General features: G+C 43.6%; 4 protein-coding genes across 15 annotated transcripts in view; 2 read left to right on the top strand and 2 right to left on the bottom strand.

Moving 5' to 3' along the window:
* Positions 1 to 6,829, bottom strand: part of Lmpt (four and a half LIM domains protein limpet) — an 82,474-nt gene extending 75,645 nt beyond the window's left edge. Inside the window, exon 1 of the mRNA XM_031992073.2 lies at positions 6,582 to 6,829. Coding sequence (XP_031847933.1) covers positions 6,582 to 6,626 — 45 coding nt within the window. The 5' untranslated portion in view covers positions 6,627 to 6,829. The remainder of the gene's footprint in view (positions 1 to 6,581) is intronic.
* A 165-nt stretch (positions 6,830 to 6,994) lies between these two features.
* Positions 6,995 to 11,974, top strand: RpIIIC53 (RNA polymerase III subunit C53). Of its 2 annotated transcripts, none has more exons than XM_076372818.1 (7): positions 6,995 to 8,992; positions 9,534 to 10,159; positions 10,226 to 10,343; positions 10,416 to 10,674; positions 10,747 to 11,009; positions 11,073 to 11,312; positions 11,372 to 11,974. In XM_076372818.1, exons 2-7 carry the CDS (start codon positions 9,909 to 9,911, stop codon positions 11,489 to 11,491), a joined length of 1,251 nt encoding a protein of 416 aa, XP_076228933.1. In that variant the 5' UTR covers positions 6,995 to 8,992; positions 9,534 to 9,908; the 3' UTR covers positions 11,492 to 11,974. The 2 variants fall into 2 exon arrangements, with proteins under 2 accessions (XP_076228933.1, XP_031847970.2); XM_031992110.2 differs by lacking the exon at positions 6,995 to 8,992 and having other exon boundaries at positions 9,550 to 10,159; positions 10,747 to 10,836; positions 10,894 to 11,009.
* Srrm1 (Serine-arginine repetitive matrix 1) lies at positions 11,631 to 18,993 on the bottom strand. Of its 8 annotated transcripts, none has more exons than XM_031992087.2 (15): positions 18,549 to 18,993; positions 18,360 to 18,449; positions 18,163 to 18,285; positions 16,381 to 16,551; positions 16,018 to 16,181; positions 15,754 to 15,945; positions 14,885 to 15,691; positions 14,669 to 14,800; positions 14,078 to 14,590; positions 13,719 to 13,926; positions 13,549 to 13,640; positions 13,242 to 13,477; positions 13,012 to 13,167; positions 12,450 to 12,943; positions 11,631 to 12,375 (listed from the first exon to the last, which is right to left on the bottom strand). In XM_031992087.2, the coding sequence occupies exons 1-15, from the start codon at positions 18,558 to 18,560 to the stop codon at positions 12,163 to 12,165; spliced, it is 3,603 nt and encodes a 1,200-aa protein (XP_031847947.1). In that variant the 5' UTR covers positions 18,561 to 18,993; the 3' UTR covers positions 11,631 to 12,162. The 8 variants fall into 8 exon arrangements, with proteins under 8 accessions (XP_031847947.1, XP_031847945.1, XP_031847948.1 ...); XM_031992085.2 differs by having other exon boundaries at positions 15,754 to 15,948; positions 18,549 to 18,992; XM_031992088.2 differs by having other exon boundaries at positions 13,555 to 13,640; positions 15,754 to 15,948; positions 18,549 to 18,992.
* DEF8 (differentially expressed in FDCP 8 homolog) lies at positions 18,850 to 22,607 on the top strand. Of its 4 annotated transcripts, XM_031992097.2 has the most exons (8): positions 18,850 to 18,998; positions 20,447 to 20,595; positions 20,666 to 20,957; positions 21,031 to 21,201; positions 21,347 to 21,400; positions 21,525 to 21,766; positions 21,835 to 22,070; positions 22,153 to 22,607. In XM_031992097.2, exons 2-8 carry the CDS (start codon positions 20,506 to 20,508, stop codon positions 22,394 to 22,396), a joined length of 1,329 nt encoding a protein of 442 aa, XP_031847957.1. In that variant the 5' UTR covers positions 18,850 to 18,998; positions 20,447 to 20,505; the 3' UTR covers positions 22,397 to 22,607. The 4 variants fall into 4 exon arrangements, with proteins under 4 accessions (XP_031847957.1, XP_031847955.1, XP_076228931.1 ...); XM_031992095.2 differs by lacking the exon at positions 18,850 to 18,998 and having other exon boundaries at positions 19,998 to 20,595; XM_076372816.1 differs by lacking the exons at positions 18,850 to 18,998; positions 21,347 to 21,400 and having other exon boundaries at positions 19,999 to 20,595; positions 21,744 to 21,766.
* Positions 22,608 to 22,668: the final 61 nt, after the last annotated feature.

Below are 22,668 nucleotides of genomic sequence, written 5' to 3'. Positions count from 1 at the left end.
GAAATCTGTTCGATAACGGGTACACGTGTAGCCACCTACAGAAGTCCCACAGATGCCGAGACGTCGATTCTCTCCGCGTCCTCTCTGTCTACGCTGGCTACCCTTGCAATACATCAGCGAGCCTCGCGCTCGAATTCTCTAGGAAATTCTATTACGGCGACGCTCGCGCGTCCGTCGAACGGCAACGCGATCCAACGATAGTACCGCCGAGCCGGTTTAATCATCGATTTTAAATGTTCCCCTGTATCAGATCGCCGCACGTGAAACTACCGAGCATGGAACGGCGCAACAGTACCCCCGTTCTCTCCAGCCGCACGGGCAACGAGCGGTAGAGGAGATATAATAATTACCGTAACAAAGGAGTAACACAACTGGAAACGGGGCGATTTCGCGTGCAACAAAAGTGTTAAGTAAATTGATTTATTTGCGAAAGTTTCGAAGGATGCACCGCCGAACGTTTCGCAAGGGACTCGTGAATCAACGGTTTCAGCGCTCGCCGTTTCTGTCGTTGATCGAGGAAGATTAAGAGTTGCTCGCCGAGCGGATAAACATGTAGCTCGATAGCGTGTCGCGCGTGATACCGTAATAATTGATACCTAAACCGCGAGGATTCTCGCGTCGGCGGTCTTCCCCCGATGGCGATGGAATCGCGTGATAGAATCCTCTTGATCGTTTCCATCGGCGACGATTCTCTAGTCCGCACACGCGTTATCCATGTTGGTCGTACACGGACTCGTTTAACCGTAAATGAAAACACGACGAGGCAACATTGGCACGATTCCCCCGGTGTGTACAAGACTCGCAACACCACGGTTCGCCTCTCGCTTAGCCCTCCCCGGCGGTTTCGAAACCGAATCGGATCCGCGCCGATACGTTCGATCAGAATTCGCCACCAAAAATGGACACCGGCGTAGATCGTAAAACCGCGCCGCGCGTCGATCGTTCTTGCCCCGGACAACTGTTCCCGACGCGCGAGATCGTTCGTCGCGATTGCTCCGATCCTTTCCTGTCCCTTTTTTCCTTTCTCCCGCGGCGCACTCGTCGAATTAACCCCTCGCCCTATCGTTCCTTTCATAATCCCGCGAGCTGGAATCACTTTGTACCTAATCGTCGCTGGATACAAAGAATTCCGGGTTCGTGTTTACTTTAATTCGAGTTCACAGGAACTGAATGATATTTCTGTTACAGAGATCGTCCTCGAGATTCCATCGCGATACCGAAGAATTTAAAGAAAACCTGAGAACGAGAAGCTCGGACGCGACGAGGCAACGCGCTCTCCGCTTCGCCGGCGCGAGCGATCGTTCCGGTTTACGACTTGCCCCGTCAAATGATAATAATTGATCTAATTGCGACAAATGAGCCGTTCGCTTAAATACGCGGCGCAGAACTCGCGATTTGCGGCCGTCGCGCTTGCGAAATCGGATTAATAGCGCCCTGTCCGTGGCGAGACCGGTGATCGATCGCGCGTTTTACGAGCGCCGTTTCGTAAAGCAACAATGACCCTTTCTTTCCCGAGAGAGAGAGAAGACTCCGGGGGCTGCGCTGCGCGCTGTCGGTGGAACAGAGGAGAACGATGTCACAGAAAACAGGAGACGAGCGGCGAACGATCTCAGCCAGAAATCGTTCGCCGCGCGATCGAAGGAACCCGATAGCCGGCGCGCGATTTTCAATTTCAGTCACGTAAGTCCGGTCGCAAGCACCGGGAGAGCCGGCTGCTGGCCGCGGACTCGTGAAAGTCCTCGAGGTAACGCGAAACTGAAGTTCGATCGTGGAAAAAAGGAAAAGAAGAAACGGAGCGGTGGAAAGGAAAAAGGAGTCCCGCCGGCGAATGGGTTTCCGCAGCTTTCACTCGGACTTTAAAGATAGAGCCAGCCAGCCAGCCGACCAGCCAGCCAGCCGGCCAGCCTTCGAGCGTGGCCGCACGCGCGACTGGTTTATTGCATCTTAATAACGCGAGACCTTGCGCTAGCCATCGCGAGTCGTCTAAGCGAAATATTGAAACGAGATCTTTCCTTCGGCGTGCCAATTTAATTAGCGCCGCCGCCTCCGCCCGCGCCCCGACAATTGTTCATCCGGCGCGATGCCGGCTAAGTGAAACGCGAGCGAGTCCTTAGGAAACCGCGAGTCCTCGGCGGAAACCGCTCGGTAGGTGGGGAGAATTCCTCGGCGTAGTCGATATTGATTCAACTCTTTGGAAAAGGATTCTCGAAATCACGTCTCATCGCCCACGAGATGTTTAATCAGTGAGTCAACGGGCTCGTCCGTTTCTTCATCGATTAACGTTCCCCGCGAAGAATTCGAAAGTCGGGGATTTAAAAGCCGACGAATCGATCGAAACGCTACGGCCTCTCGTCCCGGAGCGGCGCGGCGCAGCGCGGCGCAATAACGGACGGGCGAAAAGCGCGAGAAATCGCGGGGCGATCGCGTTACGAGATTGCACCGCGTTCGTCAACGCTATTTATATCGGTTACACCAACTTCCTCCCTAGGGGTAACCTTATCGTCCGACCGGTCTGCGTAAACAGCATTTCGGAGACATTGGATTAGGCCTTCTTCTTCTTCTTCTTCTTCTTCTTCTTCATCGTCGTCGTGTTCCTTCGCTTCGCATCCCAGACACGTTGCATCCTCGTTTTACGCGCGACTCGCAAATTCCATGATCTTCACTCGTGAAATATTAATCCGCGGTTCGCTCCGGCCGATCCCTTGGGACACCAAACCGGGGAAACTTTCCTAGCGTGTAATCGACCGTCGATTTTTCTCCTTATCGGTGTCTAATTAGTAACGATAACGACTTGAAAGTTATGGGATTTTAATGCGATTTATATGTTTACTGGAAGCAGAGTTTTGAAATACAGACGTTTCGAAGAAGTTCATCGTGAGGATAATAGTTTCAGTTTCAGAAACAGCTCTGTAACACGACTGGCATTTCCGAACGATCGTCATTTGAGTCAGAAGCCAATGCTAAGTCCAGAGAGCAAAAATTTATACAGTTAATGTTTTAGCTTCTGAAATTATCGTACTACATACTCAGAAGCTATAAAAAGGTCTTTCTGATCTAGTGAAAACGAAGGACAAAGTAAATCCTTCGAGAACTATAAAGAATATTATTCATTTCATTGAAATTTCCAAAAAGCAGGAAATATCCGAAAATCGTTATCCTCGTTGACTTCTGAGCGACTCATTTATTACTCGCACAACGCTGACACTAACAATTTCGCGGCAACGAAGACTCTGACGCGGAAACATACGCGAGGCGTTCTTGTAACAGACTTGGGAACTCCGTATCTATCCCACAATGGCGATTTCGACTCGATAATCGGATAGAATATATTTGGAGGAATAAATTTGAAATTCATAAATCCTGTAATACTTGTCAGGCTTGAGTCATACGTTGAAGGGGTTCAAAGTCGAGGATCTAGCGTGTCGGGCAGCTCGAATCAGGCTCAGCCTCGGCGGAGTAGCGTTGCCATAGGCTGGCACAGGTATCGCGTTACCTCGGTGCACCGGCCTCGGTGTTAAGACACCTAATTACACGTTATGTTCGACGCGCACGTACGCGCACCGACACGCGGACACGCGTGTATCCCTTATCGAATGTCGTTCGAATGACGAAAATGATATGAAAAGCGTGGAAGGAGTATGGAGACAAACTCGCGAGAAATCTAGGAATAATTTAGGAATAATTTAGGAATAATTTAGGATAATCTAGAAAAAATAATTCCTATCGAACACTTGGCATTCGGAGAAAGTTAGCCCTTAAAGCACCGAAAGTATTCAAGTTGACGTACCGCCAGTGAATACGGTAACACAGGTAACAAGCGTAAACAATTCACAGGAGTGACCTAGCACAATACTCGACGCGTTATTAAACTGTAGCTTCGAAACTGGATTACAATGTGTATTCGCATAATTGCAAGAATCAACATTGACTGAGACTGTAAGCAATGTTTAAAGAATCCCTAAAATTGGGTTCCGTGAATCTAGTGTCAACAGTTGAAGGTTCATAGGTGAGAAAAGTTTCAGATAATCTAACATTGACACTAGAACTACCGATTTAATAATATTAATATGCAGTCCCTATAAAAATTCTAACAGATTATTTTCAGTTTCTTCCATTCATTATAGTATTCAAAAACTATATTCAAGATCATTGCAAACATCGAATGCTTTGAAGATATGAATCGCTGCGAAAGGAGCAAATCGAAACCGGTCATTTTGACTGGTACGGTAGTTCTAGCGTTAATACTCTCCCGGCGACCAGTGCGGGAAAGTGGGTGAACCCGGTGTCGTGTTTGCGGCGAGAGACCAACGGATTCGCGTTTCCCTTATCGTCGTCGTTGTTGTCATTGTACGTCTACTCTCTCCCCTTCAACTTTCCCGAGCGTCCCCGCAGACGAAGGCGGATTTCGACGTCGCTCGGACGTCCAATTACATTACGAATCGTCGCTCGCCTTTAGAGAGAGCTTGTCGGCTGAGAATTAACGTCGAGAGAAGATCCGATCCGCCGTAAAAAACTCCCCTTTACCGTTCAACCCGGCACAAGTCAAAACGCGACGATCGGTGAACCGTGAACAGCCGGCGTCCGATTCCGTCAACTTTCTCGTATTTTTCCCTTGCACCCACTCGCGATTTCGTGGGCGAACGATTCGTTCTGTGCGAACCGATTCGCGGTCACTCGGAAACCGCGTTTCTGCAAAGTTCATCGCGGGGAGACGCGACACGCGAGGTTGCGAGGTATAAATCTAGCCGCGATCGATGTCCTCCTGGTAACGAGACCCGAGGACATTCCGTTTCGCCGAATGGCTCTAGGTACGTCTTCGATTGGAAACTTCTTCGACGAATAGACAGACAAAAGGAAGCTCGAACGTTATAATGAGAGAATATGTAGATTTCAAATGATCAAAGGTTTAACGTTGTATCTATTCCTTATTACCCTGTACAGTCGGAAACTTTGCACTAAAAATATTCGACGCTTTCCGATGAAACGTAGACACTATTTGAAACGAACCAATGAGAAAACATACATCAGTTAACACTAAAACTACCGAGCACTTCAATTGACTTTTGAAAATTTCGCTATAGAAACTCCAAGAGTGCATCTGTTCAGACTTTAATTGATTTACAATTCAGCAAAATAGTCGTTTGCTTCGATCCGTGAGTAATGAACATTGATTCTTAAATTAGTTTAGAAATCATCACGAGTCTCGCTCATCATTGTACAGCAAGGGGTTAATGAAACTCGCGACCCGACTCTACATCTTTCTTTCTCTCTTTACGTTATTCCCTGATATTCGTCTATTTCTCGATCCCCTGTCTTCAGAGCTCGTCGCTTTATGCTTTCGCCATTAGTCGACTAGCGGGTTAGGTCGAGACCCTACAAATATGCGATAGGTGCCCAGTTCGTGTACCGTCCTCGAGAAAAGGGACAAGCGGAAGATTGAATAGAGATTGCGGCGAGCCAAGTACGCGATGGAACTCTGATGGATTTACCGCGCAGAAAGGATCGCTTACCGGGCCACTCGAGAAGGTCCCATGTAAGTCACCACGGTGTTGGTTCCATCGGGAGTAGACGGGACACGCGAGATTTAATCGATATTAGTGTTTGCCCCGAAAAAAGGGGGCTTCCGCAAGGACGAGCCGCATTGCGGGGCGAGGGGCTGCCCGAGGGAGATGTATTTGTCGCGGGGAAACGGTTATCGGGGCCACGGATAGGCGCAATGAAGTGGCGAGCGTAGACGCAACGATAGAAACTGAACGAACGATCGTTCGCTTCTGCGAGAAGTAACGACCTCGTTCAAGGCCGACTTATGGACTGGGTTACGCGGGCCAAGGCCGACCCGATTACGTGTGCACATGTCAAACGATGCTTTTCTTTTAATCTCCCGAAGGCGAACCGTCCCGGCGACTATAACGCGCGATAGCGCTCGCGTCTTTCCTCGATTGTTTTCTATTAGATCGATTAGACCTTCGTTCCTGGAAACGCGTCGATCCCTTTATCGTGCTCGACGCGAGCAGCGGTTGACGCGAGTTTAACATTGAAACTACCGGCGGTCGAACTGACTTTCCCAAATGTTTCTGTAGGAACTGAGAGTGCAGAGACTTATAATTCAGTCTGCATGTAAACAATAAATTACTGAAACTAGTAATTTCTAAGAGAAGCGTATATTCTGTTAGTAATTAGAAGAGCTTAGGAATGGGTAAACTTGACCGGTTTGGTAGTGTTAACAGTGGGAAGTTTTTAACGACTCAAGAGAACCATCGTTGTTCAAGGGTCATACAATCTTCCTCCGATTCGCGTCACGCCGATAATCTTATCAATCGAGGCATGCATAAGGCGAATTATCAGAACCATCGGAGTTCTCGCAGATAGCTAATTGGAAGGGATTACAGGTTTCAATCCGAGTTATTCGGATTTCGAAATTCGTCCTATGTGCTCTGTGTCGCGATTGCTCATAAACAATTGCGAGAATCATCGCGGTACTCGGGAGGAAACCGAGTACACGCTCGCCGAGCGAATAGCATGCGCGAGAAATCGGACGGTGTGATTAGATAAAATATAAATGTACGTGTTGCGAGACTCACTTTTACGTCGAACGCGTCGGTGGGCATCCGCTGCACTCCGTTCATCTTCGACGGAACTGTCACTCCCGCGAGTCAAGTCACTTTTTCACTGACTCTCGGTCCCGCCGCTGGCCGCTCGCTCGCTCGCTCGCTCGCTCGCTCGCTTCCCGGCAAGCCTCGAGCACGGGGGTGGCACGCGCGGACACGAGCACGATCCACGGGACACGCGAAAACGTTTGGGAACCGCGGGCCGAGCAGTTAGGAGCCGCTTCGACGCATCCTCGGCCACGTCCGCGCGACAACTGGAAGCGGCTCGAATTCGATCAGCAGTTCGTACACGTGTTCGCACCTTGCCCCCTGCTCCGTCCTGGCGAGCTTGGATCTCATTCGACCGATCGAAACACCATGAAACCTCCTAGGTGCTCGTCAAGGGTCGCCAAACCCGGTGACAACGGTTTCCAGATCTGGAAAAAGCAAGTACAATAGAGGAGAACGTTTAACGAATGCTTTCAGCTTACCGAGCTGACTTATTTCCACGACTAACAAGTAAGAGAGAAAGAGAAAAAAGACGCTGCACACGCGCGACTCTCGGGTCAAAGGTCTTGTTTACGATCTTACGGGTACCGTCGAACGTCGAATTTCGCGATTGCGTCGAAAGCACCGGGAACGAATCGTAGACGGCGCACGAGGCCGCGAGGTAATGATACGGCAGCCGAGGAGAGGTCCGTCAAGGTTTTTCGATCCTTGATCGATCACGAACGATCTCAAGGTCCTTTTGGATACTGATTATCGATTCCCGAGCGGGCAAGCTTGAATCCGATACGTCGTGGATCCGGTGGCATCGCGTCGACGACGACATACGAGAACCAACTAACGTTCACCGGACTTCTGCGGGTATACACGCGCGCGCGACCGCTTCGTGGAGAACCACGCTTCGCGGTCTGCAATAACAGATTTGAACACTGGCCGAGGCAGGCTCTAGGTTTCGCGCTTGCGCTCCACGCGTTCACCCCGAAACACGTGGTATCCTTCGGAGCACCCGCCCCCTTCCGTTTTTCCTCGGCCTATGGATCACGGGCGATCCGCATTGTTATCCTAAACCGTGCCTGCCGACTCGCGGCGAAACGAGTTAACTCGCCGCTCGCGTTTCAAGTGTATCCCCTAATAATTTATCATTCCTCCAGGCGTACGCGTACGACCACGTTCCCACTGACACGTCGAATGTGGTTTTACGGTGCACACCTTATAAATAAACGTAATAAACCCGTGAACTATCGCGTGGCCTACGCAGGACGAACGATAAACCACGCGAATTTAGCGCGAAACTCGGCGTGCTAAATTCGATTGTAATACCTGTGCGCGCGTATAAATTCCGGCCCCAACTCCTATTTACTACGGGATAATCCGCGTACAGTGTATTTACAATATTTCTCGCTAAACATCCGCGCATCCGTGGTTACGAGGAGGCGGGGAGGCTCGGGATAAAAATTCGAACGTGGACCACACCGGTTTACACGGATAGATTTTCATTGGAGAGTCGGACGCTAGAAAGGACTTCGGGGACCGAAAGATACCACGAGCAGATACCGCGGCGGCGGCCGGCTACTCGAAAACTCGACGTGTTCCATGTCCGAGGGGGAGTAGAGAAACAGGTTTAAGAGCGTAGTTGACCGCGTCGCCTTTTAAATCGGTCATCCGTCTAGCCGGGTAGAAATCACGTCGATTCGAAATCAGGCACTACTGCGTGTGTCGGGGAGAGCCTCACCGGTGAACGTGTACAGGTATCGAGCGTGTAACCGGTTAATTGAAACGGGCGGAATTAAACGGTCGGTGAACAGGGCCCGAGCAAGGATCTCCCGGTACCGTGGAACGAGGAGGACACGTTGCACTCGCGGGTTCGAGACAGATAATAGGTCGCGGATTGGCACATGGCAAGCATGTCCCCGCCGCAGGATTCTACGTAGCAGCCGGCGTTCGGGCGCTCCGCGTCGCGACTGCCGCCGCGGCTAAAAAACCATACGATGACCTCATCACACCGACTCTGTTCTCCTGCCCATGTCACCGCTACTAGCCGTTCGGAAAACATCGCCACTTGCCGTCGCCTCCTGCAGCTTGTCCGCTCGTCACGTTAATCGTCCATCCGAGCCACTATTTTAACAATAATGATAATTAGATAATTATATTGCGCGCAACGGTTAACGAGCAGGCGTCGGTATTGCTGCTGTTGCAATACCTGGCCCGACTGCGTTGCGAATAAACAAGGGAATCAGAAATCAGGCATAACAAATGAAACAAAAAACAGAAGGATGAAGGTGAAAAGAAAGAAGGGAGAAAGCTGCATTGGCGACTATATAGGTGCGATGTAATTGATATTACGTGGATGGATGCTGTCGATGGATGAAGAAAGAAAGAAATACCTACTACGTGTATAGGTCCGTACAGTTGACGAGTTAACTCGTCCTTTCGGAGCAGCGTGTTAACCGTGCTTCCGGGTTTGGAATTCTGGGATTATTGTTCCTAGCAGGGGCGAAGATGATATGTAATTAAATCAAGATTAAAGGAATGGTTTTGTTTTGTGGGATTTAAGCATTAGTGTTTGCGTACCTAGCCAGGATCAAAGGACATTGAGAAAGTCATGACACGCCGCGATGATTTCAAAAATGCCCGCTCCTTGCTTTGCAGCTGCATACTCTTGCGACACACGAATACTCGTGGCAGTAAATTATTCTTTTCTGACCTATGGAGATTAAATATAAAATCAATGTTTACAGAATAATGTTTATATATGTTGCGGTTAGAATTTACGGATAAAACTTTGGTTATAAATCGTAGAGGAATTGATTGGTTTGAATTTTTGAAATTTTCTTACCCATTTGAGATAATAATGTATTATTCTGTAGTCTGAAAGTATATTAATGTATGTAAATATTATGTTTTGATGTTGATTTACATTTTTTTTTAATAAATCAGCAGATTCCACACGGTACGTCGTTCTTGAGAAGAGTGGGACAGTTGGTCATGCACGTGCGATGAGAATGGAGTGCGTAACCTGACGTATCCCTTGTGTACTGAAATTTCGGAGTGAATTATTAAAAATGTTTAACGAGATATAACGTTGTACCGTACTATTGGCATTTGTGTATTTCAATAAAGTTCGATCTATTTCTATAAAGTTTATAGGCAATGTATGCGTTAAGGTTAAGTGCGATGTGCTGTGTTAAAAGTTTGTAATAGTAATTTAGGAAAAGTATTGTACCGAAAATATATTCTTGAATACAAAAGCAATCTGTTGCCGATAGCCTGACACACCTGTCTATTATTAACACTTGCAAATAACAATTTTCAATTATGGCCTCTGATAAATCTGTCAACTCGAACCACACAGATCTGACTAACGTGAAAATAAAAGTAGAACCGGGAACATCGATGCCGGTTCCTATAAGAAGCATTAAAACCGAGCCTGGTTTATCGACGGCTACTACTAGACTAACTTCGTTTCGTTTGCCAAGAGATCTAACATTAGGAGGCAACATTAAAACTGAGAGACCTAAGAAAGTGTACACACCAAATTTAAATGCTCAGAGAACAAAAAAGAAAGAGTAAGTTACAATTAGTAAAACCAGGTCCGAATAAAAGAAGTTAATTAAATATTAATAATTTTGAAGGGATGCAACACCGGCTGATTCTGTAAAACCAGGTAGAGGTAGAGACAATCGGGGACGTGGTAGAGGTGAAAGAGGCAGAAACGACAGAGGACGTGGAAGAGCAAGCAATCTAATACAGGTATATTGAAAAATCCTTTCTGATGAATAATATACTTCTATCCTTTTATTTATGCATACCTTATTTATTCAGTCCAGTGGTATATGGTCTACTGGAATAAATAGTACCCCAGGGAAACGTAGTAGCAGTGGCGGTGGTGGTGGTGGTGGTTATGGAGATAGTGATAGAAGTACACAGAATACCTTAGAAAGACCAAAATTAGATTTAAATCGCAGTGTTAATAAAGCTGAGGAAGAAGAAAAATTGAAATTATTGTTGAGAGATGATTTTATCGATGATGGAGAACCTGTAGATCTTGATAATGGACCTGTTATGCTACCTATGGTCAAAGGTATGTATTTATTACTATTTAGTATGCAATACAGATGAATTTAAGCAGAATATCACCATTTATATATTACAGCCAAACTGAAGAATGAAGAAACTAAACAGGAATTAGAAGTAGAAGAAGAAGAAATAAATGAGAAGCCAATTATATTAGAGAATGGAGAGGGTACGTATAATGTTATTCTCTTATGTCAGAGAAACTGTAAAGTATTATTATTTTTAGTATTACCACCTAAAACAGAAGTTAAAGTGCCTAAATCAAAAATAGAACTGAAGGACGAGTTTGATAGCATTCCAGAAATGATTGAAAATAAGTCTAATTCGTATATACTAATTCAGGTATGGGACAAAGAAAAAACGAAGTATACTTGTCTTCACAGTTCTTATAATAAATATATATAGTTTCCAGATTGTTTACCTGGTTTCGTGGGTAGCGCGGAAGACACTAGAACAACTCGTCCAAACGTCACAAGTCAGGAAAAGCGAACCACGAGTACTTCAGAAACAGAATTCTGCACTTTGAATACTTTGAAACCTGGTATTCTAGGAAAATTGCAGATTTTAAAGTCTGGTAAAACGCGATTAGTGTTAGGAGAAAATAATTTGATCGTGGATGTAGGATCGCATCTTAGCTTTCGACAGGTACGTATATGAAACTATAGAAACAAGCAATACTATATTGCATTAATATTCGTTTTCAGGATCTGATTGCTGCGAAATTAGATACTGAACAATTAAATGGTGATCTAATTAATCTTGGACCAGTTAGTAATACGCTTATATGTTCCCCCGATTGGGAATCTATGTTGGCCAAATTGTAAATATATTTATACTGTGCATACAATTTTATACAGTATTTAAAATTCAAAACTCCTGGAAACAAAATATGTTGTTTTATATAACTTATACCTATCCAAACTATAATAAGAGATTGTGATAACAACTTGCTGAAAGATAAGGTTTTTCTTCAAGACGTAATTTATTTTTTTCTTTTTTTTTAATCTTAATATAGATAACTCGATGAAAACTTATTTTTACACAAATTAGATTTACTAACTAAATTCATCGCTCTATACAATGAACAGTAATTCATAAAATGAACTCCTTAACCAAAAGGTGACATCTTTTCTTCGCTCAGCTGTATCAACGTCTTGAAAAATGTAAAAATCGTACATTAAAGTGGCACAAGAAATTACTGTCCCTATTACAATAAGGTATATGCTATTTCCATTTCGCTAAGTTAAAACGAACAACTATTACGATTACGAGGTGAATCGTAAGCTTAAGTTTAGGGTTCGTAAAAATTAGGGCTCCCTCACAATGAACTTTTAAGAATGCCAAACTCGTTTTGCACAAGAAAATATTGTGATACAATAAAATTCTATTATCGTTAATATTGAACGGAAACGTACTTGTGATACAGTTAGAGCAAGTGCATTGCAATAGAGGTATACACACATTACACACGCTTCGTAATAAATCGTACGAATTCTCAATCACTTCTCTCTATACTGTGACCCTTTTTCATTGATTTCAAAGCTTTTTCCCGTAATTTTTTCTCCAGTTCCTCAGTATTCCCCTCACTTACATCGGATTCGTCAGAATCCGCAACCTTCTTCTTTTTGTGTTTCCTGTGCTTTTTATGTTTCTTGTGCTTCTTGTGCTTTTTATCCTTCTTCTTTTTCTTCTCTTCCACTTCGCTCTCCTGAAAACACATCAATTACAACAGATAAACAATTCGTTCTAAAATATAAATGATTATGAAAGAGAAACGATTACCTCCGATTCGCTAGTACTAGTTTTTGTCTTCTTTTTACGTTTCTTCTTCACTTTTTCCTCGTCTGAACTGTCATCGTTTTTCCTCTTCTTCTTCGTATCCTTCTCTCCTACATCTTCGTCATCCGTACTCGAATCTCGTTTAGATTTTTTTGGGCGGGTTTTTCCTTCATCTTCACTCGTCGAATCTTTCCTTGATTTTCGAGATCTAGACTTCTCATCTTCCGAAGAACTGTCTCTCCTCTTCCGTGTCTTCTTTGGTTCATCGTCTGAACTTGAATCCTTCTTGGATTTCCGTAGTCTGGAGGACCTGTCGTCTTCGCTCTTACCTCTCTTTGTTTTCTGATCGTCATCGCCCGAAGATGAATCTTTCCTAGATCTCTTCGATTTCTTCGTTTCTTCTTCAGCTTCTTTCTTCGACCGTTTGCGAGACTCGCTCTCGCTAGCGTCTCGTTTTCTGCTATCCTTTTTATCCTTGGCACGTTCATCTAATGAATCTGAAGAAGACAGTTTCATCGTAAAATCTTGCGATTTGTTTCATTAAAGTCGCACGTCTGAATCTTACCTCCTCGATTCGAGTCTCTAATCTTCTTATTTTTTTCGACGTGTTTCCTCTCCTCTTCGGAGTCTGAGCTGGAACCTCCTTTGTCCGATTTCTCTTCATCCGTAGAAGCTTTCCTAGATTTCCGAGATTTGTCCAACTTCCTCGATTTCTTCTTGCCTACAATACATAAGAAAAAAGCATGAAGCCTCGTTAAAACAATACTATGAATGTTTTAAAAAACTTGTATTTACCTTCACTTTCGCTATCGTTCGAATCCGTAGAACCATCACGTTTTTCCCTTTTCGATTTCTTGATCACTTCAATGGGTTTCTTCATAAGGACTGGCTCCGAAGTCTTCTGGCTAGATTTCTTTTCCTCGGTCACTGCTTTGATCGATTTGATCGACTTGTCGTCCTTTTTCAAAGGGAAAGCATCTCCAGACGCGAAGCTCGACTCTTCCTTTGGTGATTCTTCTTTATGCTCTTCTCTATAGATTAAGAATAATAACAATTAGCTTAGGCTCGGTCAGACGGTTTGAAAAGCAACTGAAAAATTTACACTTGCTTCGAAGGTGGTTTCACTTTCACTGCGGCTATGATATCTTCTGTCTTTTTAAACGGTGACGGCGTTCGAGATAAGCTCTTCGAAAACTGAAACATTGCGAAGAATGAATATGAAGAGATACGAAATTGAAAGTACATTCGAATCGGAGACAGTAATCGACTTACTCTGTGTCTAGTTACAGGCAGAGTTGTAGGCTGAAGTTTCTTCGGAGAAACACTGGGATCTGGTTTTTTGACGGACGCGGTTTCAGGTTTCTTTACCTCTTTCTCCGGGCGTTTGATCGGCTCTTCTTTGACGGTCTTCTCTTTCTCTTTACGTTTGTCATCCGTGTGCTCTCGCTTCTCTTGAGACGATTTCCGCTCAAGCGATTTTCTGCGCACAGACAAAGAATGTATTCATCAGAAAATGTCAAGAACCTCTGTTATACAGCTAAGCAGGAAACAGAACATAGCTGCGTTTACGCTCCGACAATCGTAAGGTCTGTAACAAAACGTGAAAGTACGAGGATAACCTCTTCACTCACCTGATCGCTTCATCCTCATTGCTAGAGGAACTACTTTCGCTACTTTCCGAGCTACTTGACTTAGACCTTCCGTTTCGCAATTCTTTTCGCGATCCCGTATCAGTTGATTTTTTAATTTTTTCGTCCACCTTCTTGTCCTTCGTCTTGTCCTTAGCGTCCCGTGAACGATCGGGAGATCGTTTCTCATCCCTCGAACGATCCACTGATGATCTGTGATCTTTCGATCTTGATCTACGATCCCTAGATCTAGATCTTCGATCTCTATCCCTTCTGTCCCTGTCTCTGGAACGGTCCCGCCTACTCGATCTGTCGCGCGAGGAAGATCTATCGTACCTGAGGGATCGATCCCGGCCGTCTGGTGAACGACGTCTGCTGTCACGACGATCCGGGGATCGACGCCTGTCTCGCCTCTCCGATGATCTTCGTCTACGATCCAGAGATCTTCTTCTGCGTCTATCACCAGGGCTAGGCGATCTTCGTCGATATCTTGCTGGACTTCGACGTGGTGGGCTTCTGGAGCAATTCAATCGTATTAACGATACTCGTTCATTCTCGCTTGTAAATTACAGCATTGCTCATAGTTAAGGTTACCTTCTTCTACTGGGTGCTCGACGCACAGACGGAGGCCGCATACTACGGCTGCCACTGTATCTGTCTAGTCTGTCCCGCTCCCTTTCCCGTTCCCGTTCTCGTCGTCTCTCTCGTTCTCTGTCGATGGATCTCCTAAATCAGATATTCCCTATTGTTAGTACTGATAATGAAACAAGTAAAAACTGTTATATAATAATAATTATTATTATTATTCACCTCCTGTTCCTATCTCGAGATCGATCGCGTGATCTGTCACGAGATCTATCCCGTGATCTGTCCCGAGACCTATCTCTGTCCTTGGATCGACCTCTGTCCTTCCGCGGGGTAGGGCTTCTTCGCTTAGGCACTGATTTCCTCTCACGACTCGAGTCGCTTTCGCTACCGCTGTCGTCTTTATTCGTCTTTCTGTACGATCTCTTAGCCTGCACTCCATTCTTCTTCTTTCGAATCTCGAAATCGTTCTTATCCTTCGCGCCTTTGTCTTCTTCCGACTCGGAGGTGCTGCTTGTACTAGCGTCTCGTTTCCTGTTGGAGTCGAGATTATCCTTCCTCTTGTCGGGCGATTTCGACCGAGACTTCGACGATCTGGAGTCGCTCGAGTCGGACCTCGACTTTCTGGATTTACTTCTGTCGTTGCTCTTGGACCTCGACTTCTTCGATCGCGAACGCGATCTTGATCGTGATCTCGGCGACTTCGACTTTGTTCGCCTAGACTTCGAGCGATCCTGCGATCTGGACTTCGATCTTCTGGATTTTGATCTGGATCTGGATCGTCTGGATCTCGACTTTGAGCGAGATCGCCTCGACTTGGACGCTGGCGATCTGGAACGTCTGGTCTTCGAGTCTCTGCTAGGCGATTTGGATCTGGACTTTTTGGAACGGCTTACTGGGGACTTAGATCTGGATCTGGACTTCTTCGCTTTCTCCAGCGACTCGGGAGACGGAGTACGATTGTTCTTCTTCTTTCCATCGGCGATGCTCATTAACTTAGCTTGTAATCGGGATATCGCGACGGCAGCTTCCCTGTTGACACACCTTCATAAATAATCTTTAATTATGTCGCGTGACGAGACGCGAGCACTTACGGTTTCGTCTTCACAGGCATTAATGGTATAGCATTTTCCGGTTGAGGTGAATCCTCCCGTTCAACTTTAACCTCCGGCATGTCCTTCCCGTTGTCCTTCAAGGAGTTTTTGCTAGGCGACCTTGAAGACGAGCGACGCTTGCGACTGGATCTATCGCGGTCCCTGTGCCGATCTCTCGATCGACTCCTTTTGCTTCTGCGAACAACGATTAAGTCTTAAAATGGTTCATACCATTAAGGTGTTTAATCAACTCGACAAACCTACCTATCTCTGTCACGGTCTCTGCTTCTGTCCCTTCTTCGCTCCTTGGACGAGCCACGTTCTTTGTCTTCTTTCTTTATCTTGTTTTCCGCTTCATCCTTTTCTTTCTCCCTCTCTTTCTCCTTCTCCTTCTCTGCCAGTGAAGCTTGAAGCTTCTCTTGCTCCTCCTAATTCGATATGTTCAGAGACACGATTAACAGAGAAATCGAAAACTGAACCTTCCACTCAAAAAATAAATTCATTGAATTGAACATTCCGCTGAATGTGAAAATTTAGCTATTCAACTGTTTAGGTATTCACAGACTAGTTCATGCGATAAAAAAGGGAAACTGTGGAAAACGTATAAGAATGAAGATTGATAATCACCAAACGTTTTTTAATTTGATCTTTTTTCTGCTGTAAGAAAGCCAGCGGAATACCCGTCACACTTTCTTGAGCGGAGACCAAAAGGTCCCATAATTCACCCATGAAAGATCGGGCATTTCTACCATTGAGGAAACCTGTGAGGTTGATCTGCATTTTTCGGGGATCCGGGAACTGTAAAATACATAGTAGACCAATGTCATCCGATGTTACTTTCAACAACTGAGCAATGGACGTTCGAGATTCTACTGAATTACAACGCAAACAGTCGCAATCGTGACAATGTCCACCTCCCTATGTTGTTACTAACTGCTTTTCCCCCTCGAATCTTACCGCCAACAGTAAACAGCTCGTTTCACGTCTGCGCTAACAACTGATACGTTAAGAAAAAAAAGAATATTACACTCATCGATAAACGCACAAATAGCACAGATACATTTGATACCTTCTCAAGTCAAAAATATTGCCAAAGCAGAGATGCTGAAAATGGGAATCGTAAATACACGTTGTGTTAACTGAAAAGTAAAAGGATTGATAGAAGGAACACCGTTCCACCAACCTGTGACGTTGACAAAGAGTGTCAAACCAAGTAGAGATACCTCCAGGGCGTCGTCCGCGACTCAATCGCGTCTTGGTGTGATGGCAAGACGGCGAACAGACCTGCAAGATCCTCGATTCTTCGGGTTGTCGGGGAAGATGCGTAGAACGAAGAAATCTGCGTCCTGGACGATCCGGCAGTGTCGATGTCCTTGATACGTTGACCATGGCGGCCGCATTATGCCCAGCACCGGGTGATGTCTCATTGGCCGAGTTCGGAAGGCAGGCAGCTATTCGATGTTTGAAAGCTGTGACACAGCTATCGCAGTTGCAGCATCGGGATGCAACTACCTCGAACGAGGCAGCCACATGTGCAGGTGAAGACATCAGCCAGTGCAGCTAGTAGACGGTGCATTACAGCAACGAAGACATCTGTAGAATCGTAGAAGACCTCGGGCAGAGCTCCGTATAAGGACGAGAAGAGCAGGAACAGCTCGATGCGACGAGAATATTATTGTGAGTACGCCAGGTTCTCCGGTGACGATGACAATCGATCGATCCGATGCTGACGAATGATGAACTGCTGAGGCTGAAGTTTCAGCAGTGGTTCTAAGACGATGTTGATGATATACCAGCTCGACATCGGCTAGCGTTGGACGGCTGATAGAAAGGCGGCCAATCGGATGTAGAGAGGAGCACATCCGAATGCCATTTGGACAATAGGGTTGAGCCCCACCAACGGTCTCTACTTATACTAACGGGGAATTCAAACATACGTGATAAAAACTTGTTTGTACATGGCACAGTGTTGCAGGATCAGCTACATCAGTTTTTCTTTTGTTGATATAGGATATTTTGCTCGGATCGGATATTCGGGAGAAATAAAAACTGGGATACACAGGATGTATATATATACATACATATGTATATGTGCATATATATATGTATATATACATACAGGAACGATGATACTTTATCAGAATTTAAGAAACAAAAAACAATGAGGCAAGTATGACTAATATGGTATCTGCCTCCTTGCTTTTCACCTCCAAAATTAGCACATTGTGCAGATTTTGGATGATAGTATATTTTGTAACTGGTACAAAACTTTGTGCTGAAATAATGTGTATTTATCGATTTCCTATGATGAGGGGAAAAAGCCAAGTGAACGCATTTTTATACTTTATTCGATTAATCTACCTTTTCATTCTAATTCTAATGAAGTGTGAAATGAAACAAGTTTCTTACCTTTTCTTCCAGTTGATTATATACAAATTCTACCACTACGTCGTCCTCCATCCCCAGAATTTGTGTGATTTTCGTTGTGATCCATGGTTTAATAACGTCAAGTTTGACTTTGCTCATATCCACCTAAAAGAGATAAAGTGCATGGTACGAACCAGAAATCAACAACGAATAATAATGCAATCATGATAAATATTTACCTTTTGTGTCAAAGAGTCTCCAAACTTCATTTGCTTCAGAAGTTTTTTCTCTTTGTCACTGAACCTCGTGTCCTGCGACGCAGTAGTCCCCTAGATTCAGAAATTACCGAATTCCCAATATATGAAATGATTCTACTAAAATACTGTAAGATCGAACGACATTTTTATAAACAGAATCAGCTAATTTACCGTGTACATCATCTTGGCAACGTGTAGAAACCAAAAGCTGCACGATATTTGATGCTCGAACCTGGCGGCGTTCCAATTCCGCTCTCAAACGTTGAAGAATGGCTGCTCCAATAAATACGTTGTTAGATGTTGCGCGTTTTATTTTCTACAAAGCACGGACACAATTGCGTATATACAAATATCAAGAGTTACAATTAAGCGTGGACAGACGCGGACGCACGATAGATCAATCCACCAACATGGCGACCTCGTCGTTAAATTGGTACATTGAAGTTGCCTACCAGTGAACAGGGCTGCCACTATTCACAGGGTTGTCAATAGTTGTATAAATGGCAGTCTTTCAATATTATCAATTTCCTTACAAATGTATCACTATTACGCATCAATCGACATCAGTAGAATTTAAACTTTGAAACATACTTTGCAATGAATCATTTATTACACTTTCCAGTGAGTATTAAAAGTTACTGACAGCGCCATCCACTAACAATGACACGAACTGATTTGCCTAGTACACAACTTATGAGATATTACACATCTTAAGTCTATGACTACTACTTTTATAATTCAAAAAACTAGGGCAGATTTCTCGTAACATTTTCATGCTAATTTTGCTTACATTTGAGTCCTAATTAATGAATTATTTCAATACCTTTATTACTGCGTATGAGGAATCCAAAGAATAAGATAAGGAGAGTGCGACAGAGACAGAGACACAAGTCTGTTCGCCATCTATTGCAAAAAGATCCAAACTGCTAGTCATTTAATACCATATTTCCATCACTAGATGACGCAACATAATATCTCCGTCCTCATCACACCTGCATATCCTTTCTCATCCTACTCAATGCTAATCTCAAGAAATCCTTAACCCATTCAAACATCACTGACAACTTATTAATTACAGCTCAAATGTAACCAAAACTGATCCATCAAACTTTTTAAATATCCACCCTAATTTTTTTAATCCTGAAAGTTCACGAATTGCGTTTATAAAGGTGGAAAATTAATCATTTACTCGGGACTTGTCAACAAATTCCAAGTCGTAGAAGCGTAATGTAAAAAATCGTTAATAAAAAATTCACGCGAAAGAAAATCCTATAAAAAGTAATATGAAAAGGTAACTGAAGGTCTATTCCACATTCTCCATTCGCAAATGTTAATGAGCCGTTAGTGAGAGTAGAGATATCAATGAATTTTTTATCGATTTCACTGTCCGTTCGGGCGGCCATTTTCTGTCTCTCTCTCGCACACATACAATCATATGTTCGTCCTTGTCGGATGCCTCCTTCGTCCTGATGCTTCACGCGTACGTACCAGGGACTGATGAGATGCTTTTTCGAAGGAGATGGCACGAGAGAGACTATCTCTGTCTTTGTCGCACACTAGCTCTGTCCTTGTCTTACTCGTTGCGAGAATAGGGAGAAACTCCGCAAAATATTCACCGCTAGATGGCGTGTCAATTTTTTTCCTTGAATTTGATTGTAGATGGCATTGTGAATATGTTTATGTAAATAATGATTAGCAGATAGGGGAATAATAATTGTTAATTAAAAGCACTCGTGTCCAGTCAAGAGAAAAGTTTTCAAATTTTCTAAGATATTTATTGTATCGTTGTTCAGAGAGTATTGTATTTTCCTCTTGCGAGTTGCACCATATATATGAATATACTGAAGTAATATTTTGTGATCTGTCAGTGTAATCATAATACTGATTATTTAAGTACTACTGACATGTTTCTATGCATGTAGTGTAACAGTAATGGTATAGTGTTAAAGTATTCATCCAAGCAACATAATAATCTACAATATTTACATAAGTGTAATATTGTTGGCTTTGTAAAATGATAGATGTTAAGAATGTTGCAAGCGATTCTCAGGATATTAATCATGAGTCAGGAATCCATGCTGACAGCACGGGAACAATATCATCAACACCGTCATCATCGTCTGAATACATGACAGGGGAAGCAGATGATAGTTCGGATAGTAAAGGAGCTATACCTTTTACTTTAAAGTCAGTGGAGACCATACTTTCATTATCCAAGGTATTATGTTTACATATATTTTTGATGTGACTTTTAATCATCCTTATTACTTACATTGTTATGTTTATAGGCAACATGTGAAGAAGATCTTAAAGAAATGGTAGAGAAGTGTAAGCAAATGGTATTAGAAAGTGCAGAGTGTTCAGACGAACGAAAATGGCTTGTCAGACGTTTGATTGAATTACGTTTGAGGGTACAAGAATTAAGGGAAACATCAGAAGAAAATTTGTTGGAAACACAAGTAATTTTAGGACATCACTTGATACCACAAAAGTACCATATAACAACTTCTGGACCTGTGTATTGTGATCATTGCAGTGGTGCAATATGGACTATGCTTCAGTCATGGTACATGTGCAATGGTAAGACATTTTTAATGAGATATTATCATACATGTATTCAAGAAAATGTTACACCTAAATTACATTTTTACAGATTGCAAATTCAGTTGTCATTGGAAATGTTTAAATAGTATATGCAGAGTCTGTGTCCACGTTGTTGCTAGTGAGGCAGGTGGATATACCTACACAAAAGATATCTGCCCTGAACAAGGCCTGTCAAACCAAGGCTATCGATGTGCTGAGTGCAAAGTGAAAATAACATTCAGTAAGTATGAGTAAGAAATTAATATTCCTTGAAAAAGCAATATATTGTATGTGTTCTTTCTATTTGACAATGATTCACTGTTTACCTTGTTCATATATAAAGAGATTCCTCTTATCGCATAGTTAAACTATATTTCCATTGCAAGCTTTCTCAAAAGGATTATCCTTATCTTGTTTTGGCAGTCCATTCAAGAGTACAGGTAACACACAAGAGGTGGAAGCAAATTTTTATTGATATTCTTTGTTGAATTTAATTAGTTATATTATTAATCAAACAATAATGTGAAACACTACATATGTTATAATATTTTATTTGTAAATCAGAATCAGTGTGGATAGAACCACGACTTTGCGACTATAGTGGACTGTATTACTGTCAGAGATGCCATTGGAATACTGCAATGGTAATTCCTGCCAGAGTAATAAGAAATTGGGACATGGAACCGCGATTAGTATCTCGCGCCGCGACTCAGCTATTAACTCTTTTAGAAGATCGCTCCGTTTTACCTCTGGAAGAATTAAACCCAAAATTATTCACTTTAGTTCCAGACCTGTCCTTAGTAAAGGTAAAAAGTATATGTACGCGCAGAAAGCGACAGAACAAGAAATAAGTGACAAACTTAATTGTCAATAGAAATTACGCGAGGAAATGCAGATGATGAAGCGCTACTTGGTTCTATGTCCGGACGCAAACCTCGAGGGGCTGCCATGGAAAATTGGTATACGTACTCACATGATTGAGAATTCGGGGAATTATTCCATAAAAGATCTCATCGATCTTAACAATGGCACTCTTCTGGAAGAAGTTCGCGCTGCGCATGATACTATGCACGCTCATATCACTGAACACTGTCAGTTGTGCAAAGCACGGTAATTTCGTTACGTTTAAGAATACCATTACCATTAATAATGCGTTTCGTAATTAAACCATTAAGTGCAATTATATCTTTAGAGGCCATCTGTGCGAATTGTGTGGTAATGATGAAATTATATACCCATGGGATGCGAATTCTATAATTTGCCATCAATGCGCGGCTGTTCATCATCGTGTCTGTTGGTCGAAGCGAAATCATTACTGTCCGCGGTGCACGAGACTTCAGAAACGTCGTGCGATGCAGGATCAGCATACTTCGGATACAGATGAATCTATCGCGGAAGAGGCTGTGACGCTGGAGCTGCAAGGCTCGACGAAATAATCCTGAGTCCATCGAGAATGATTAATTCATTCGTTCATTATAACGCTACCGAGAAATTGCAAACCAGCCATTCTAAATGCCTGGTATTGCTAATGCTAAACGTGAACTGTAAACTGTGTATACGTACGATTATTGCGATATTATACGTTCACTATCTGCATGCAACGGCGAGGTTATTGTTTTGTAAAATAAAGTTGAGCCATAACTCACATTTTATCGCGTAGTTCGGTCATTTCTCACAATTAATTTATTGTTTCTCAAATAAAACCTGT

Source organism: Nomia melanderi, chromosome 12 (genome assembly GCF_051020985.1).
Source record: "Nomia melanderi isolate GNS246 chromosome 12, iyNomMela1, whole genome shotgun sequence".
Classification (NCBI taxonomy): Eukaryota; Metazoa; Arthropoda; class Insecta; order Hymenoptera; family Halictidae; genus Nomia; species Nomia melanderi.
Note: the sequence above shows the minus strand (reverse complement) of the source record. Positions and strands in the feature narration are given on the sequence as shown.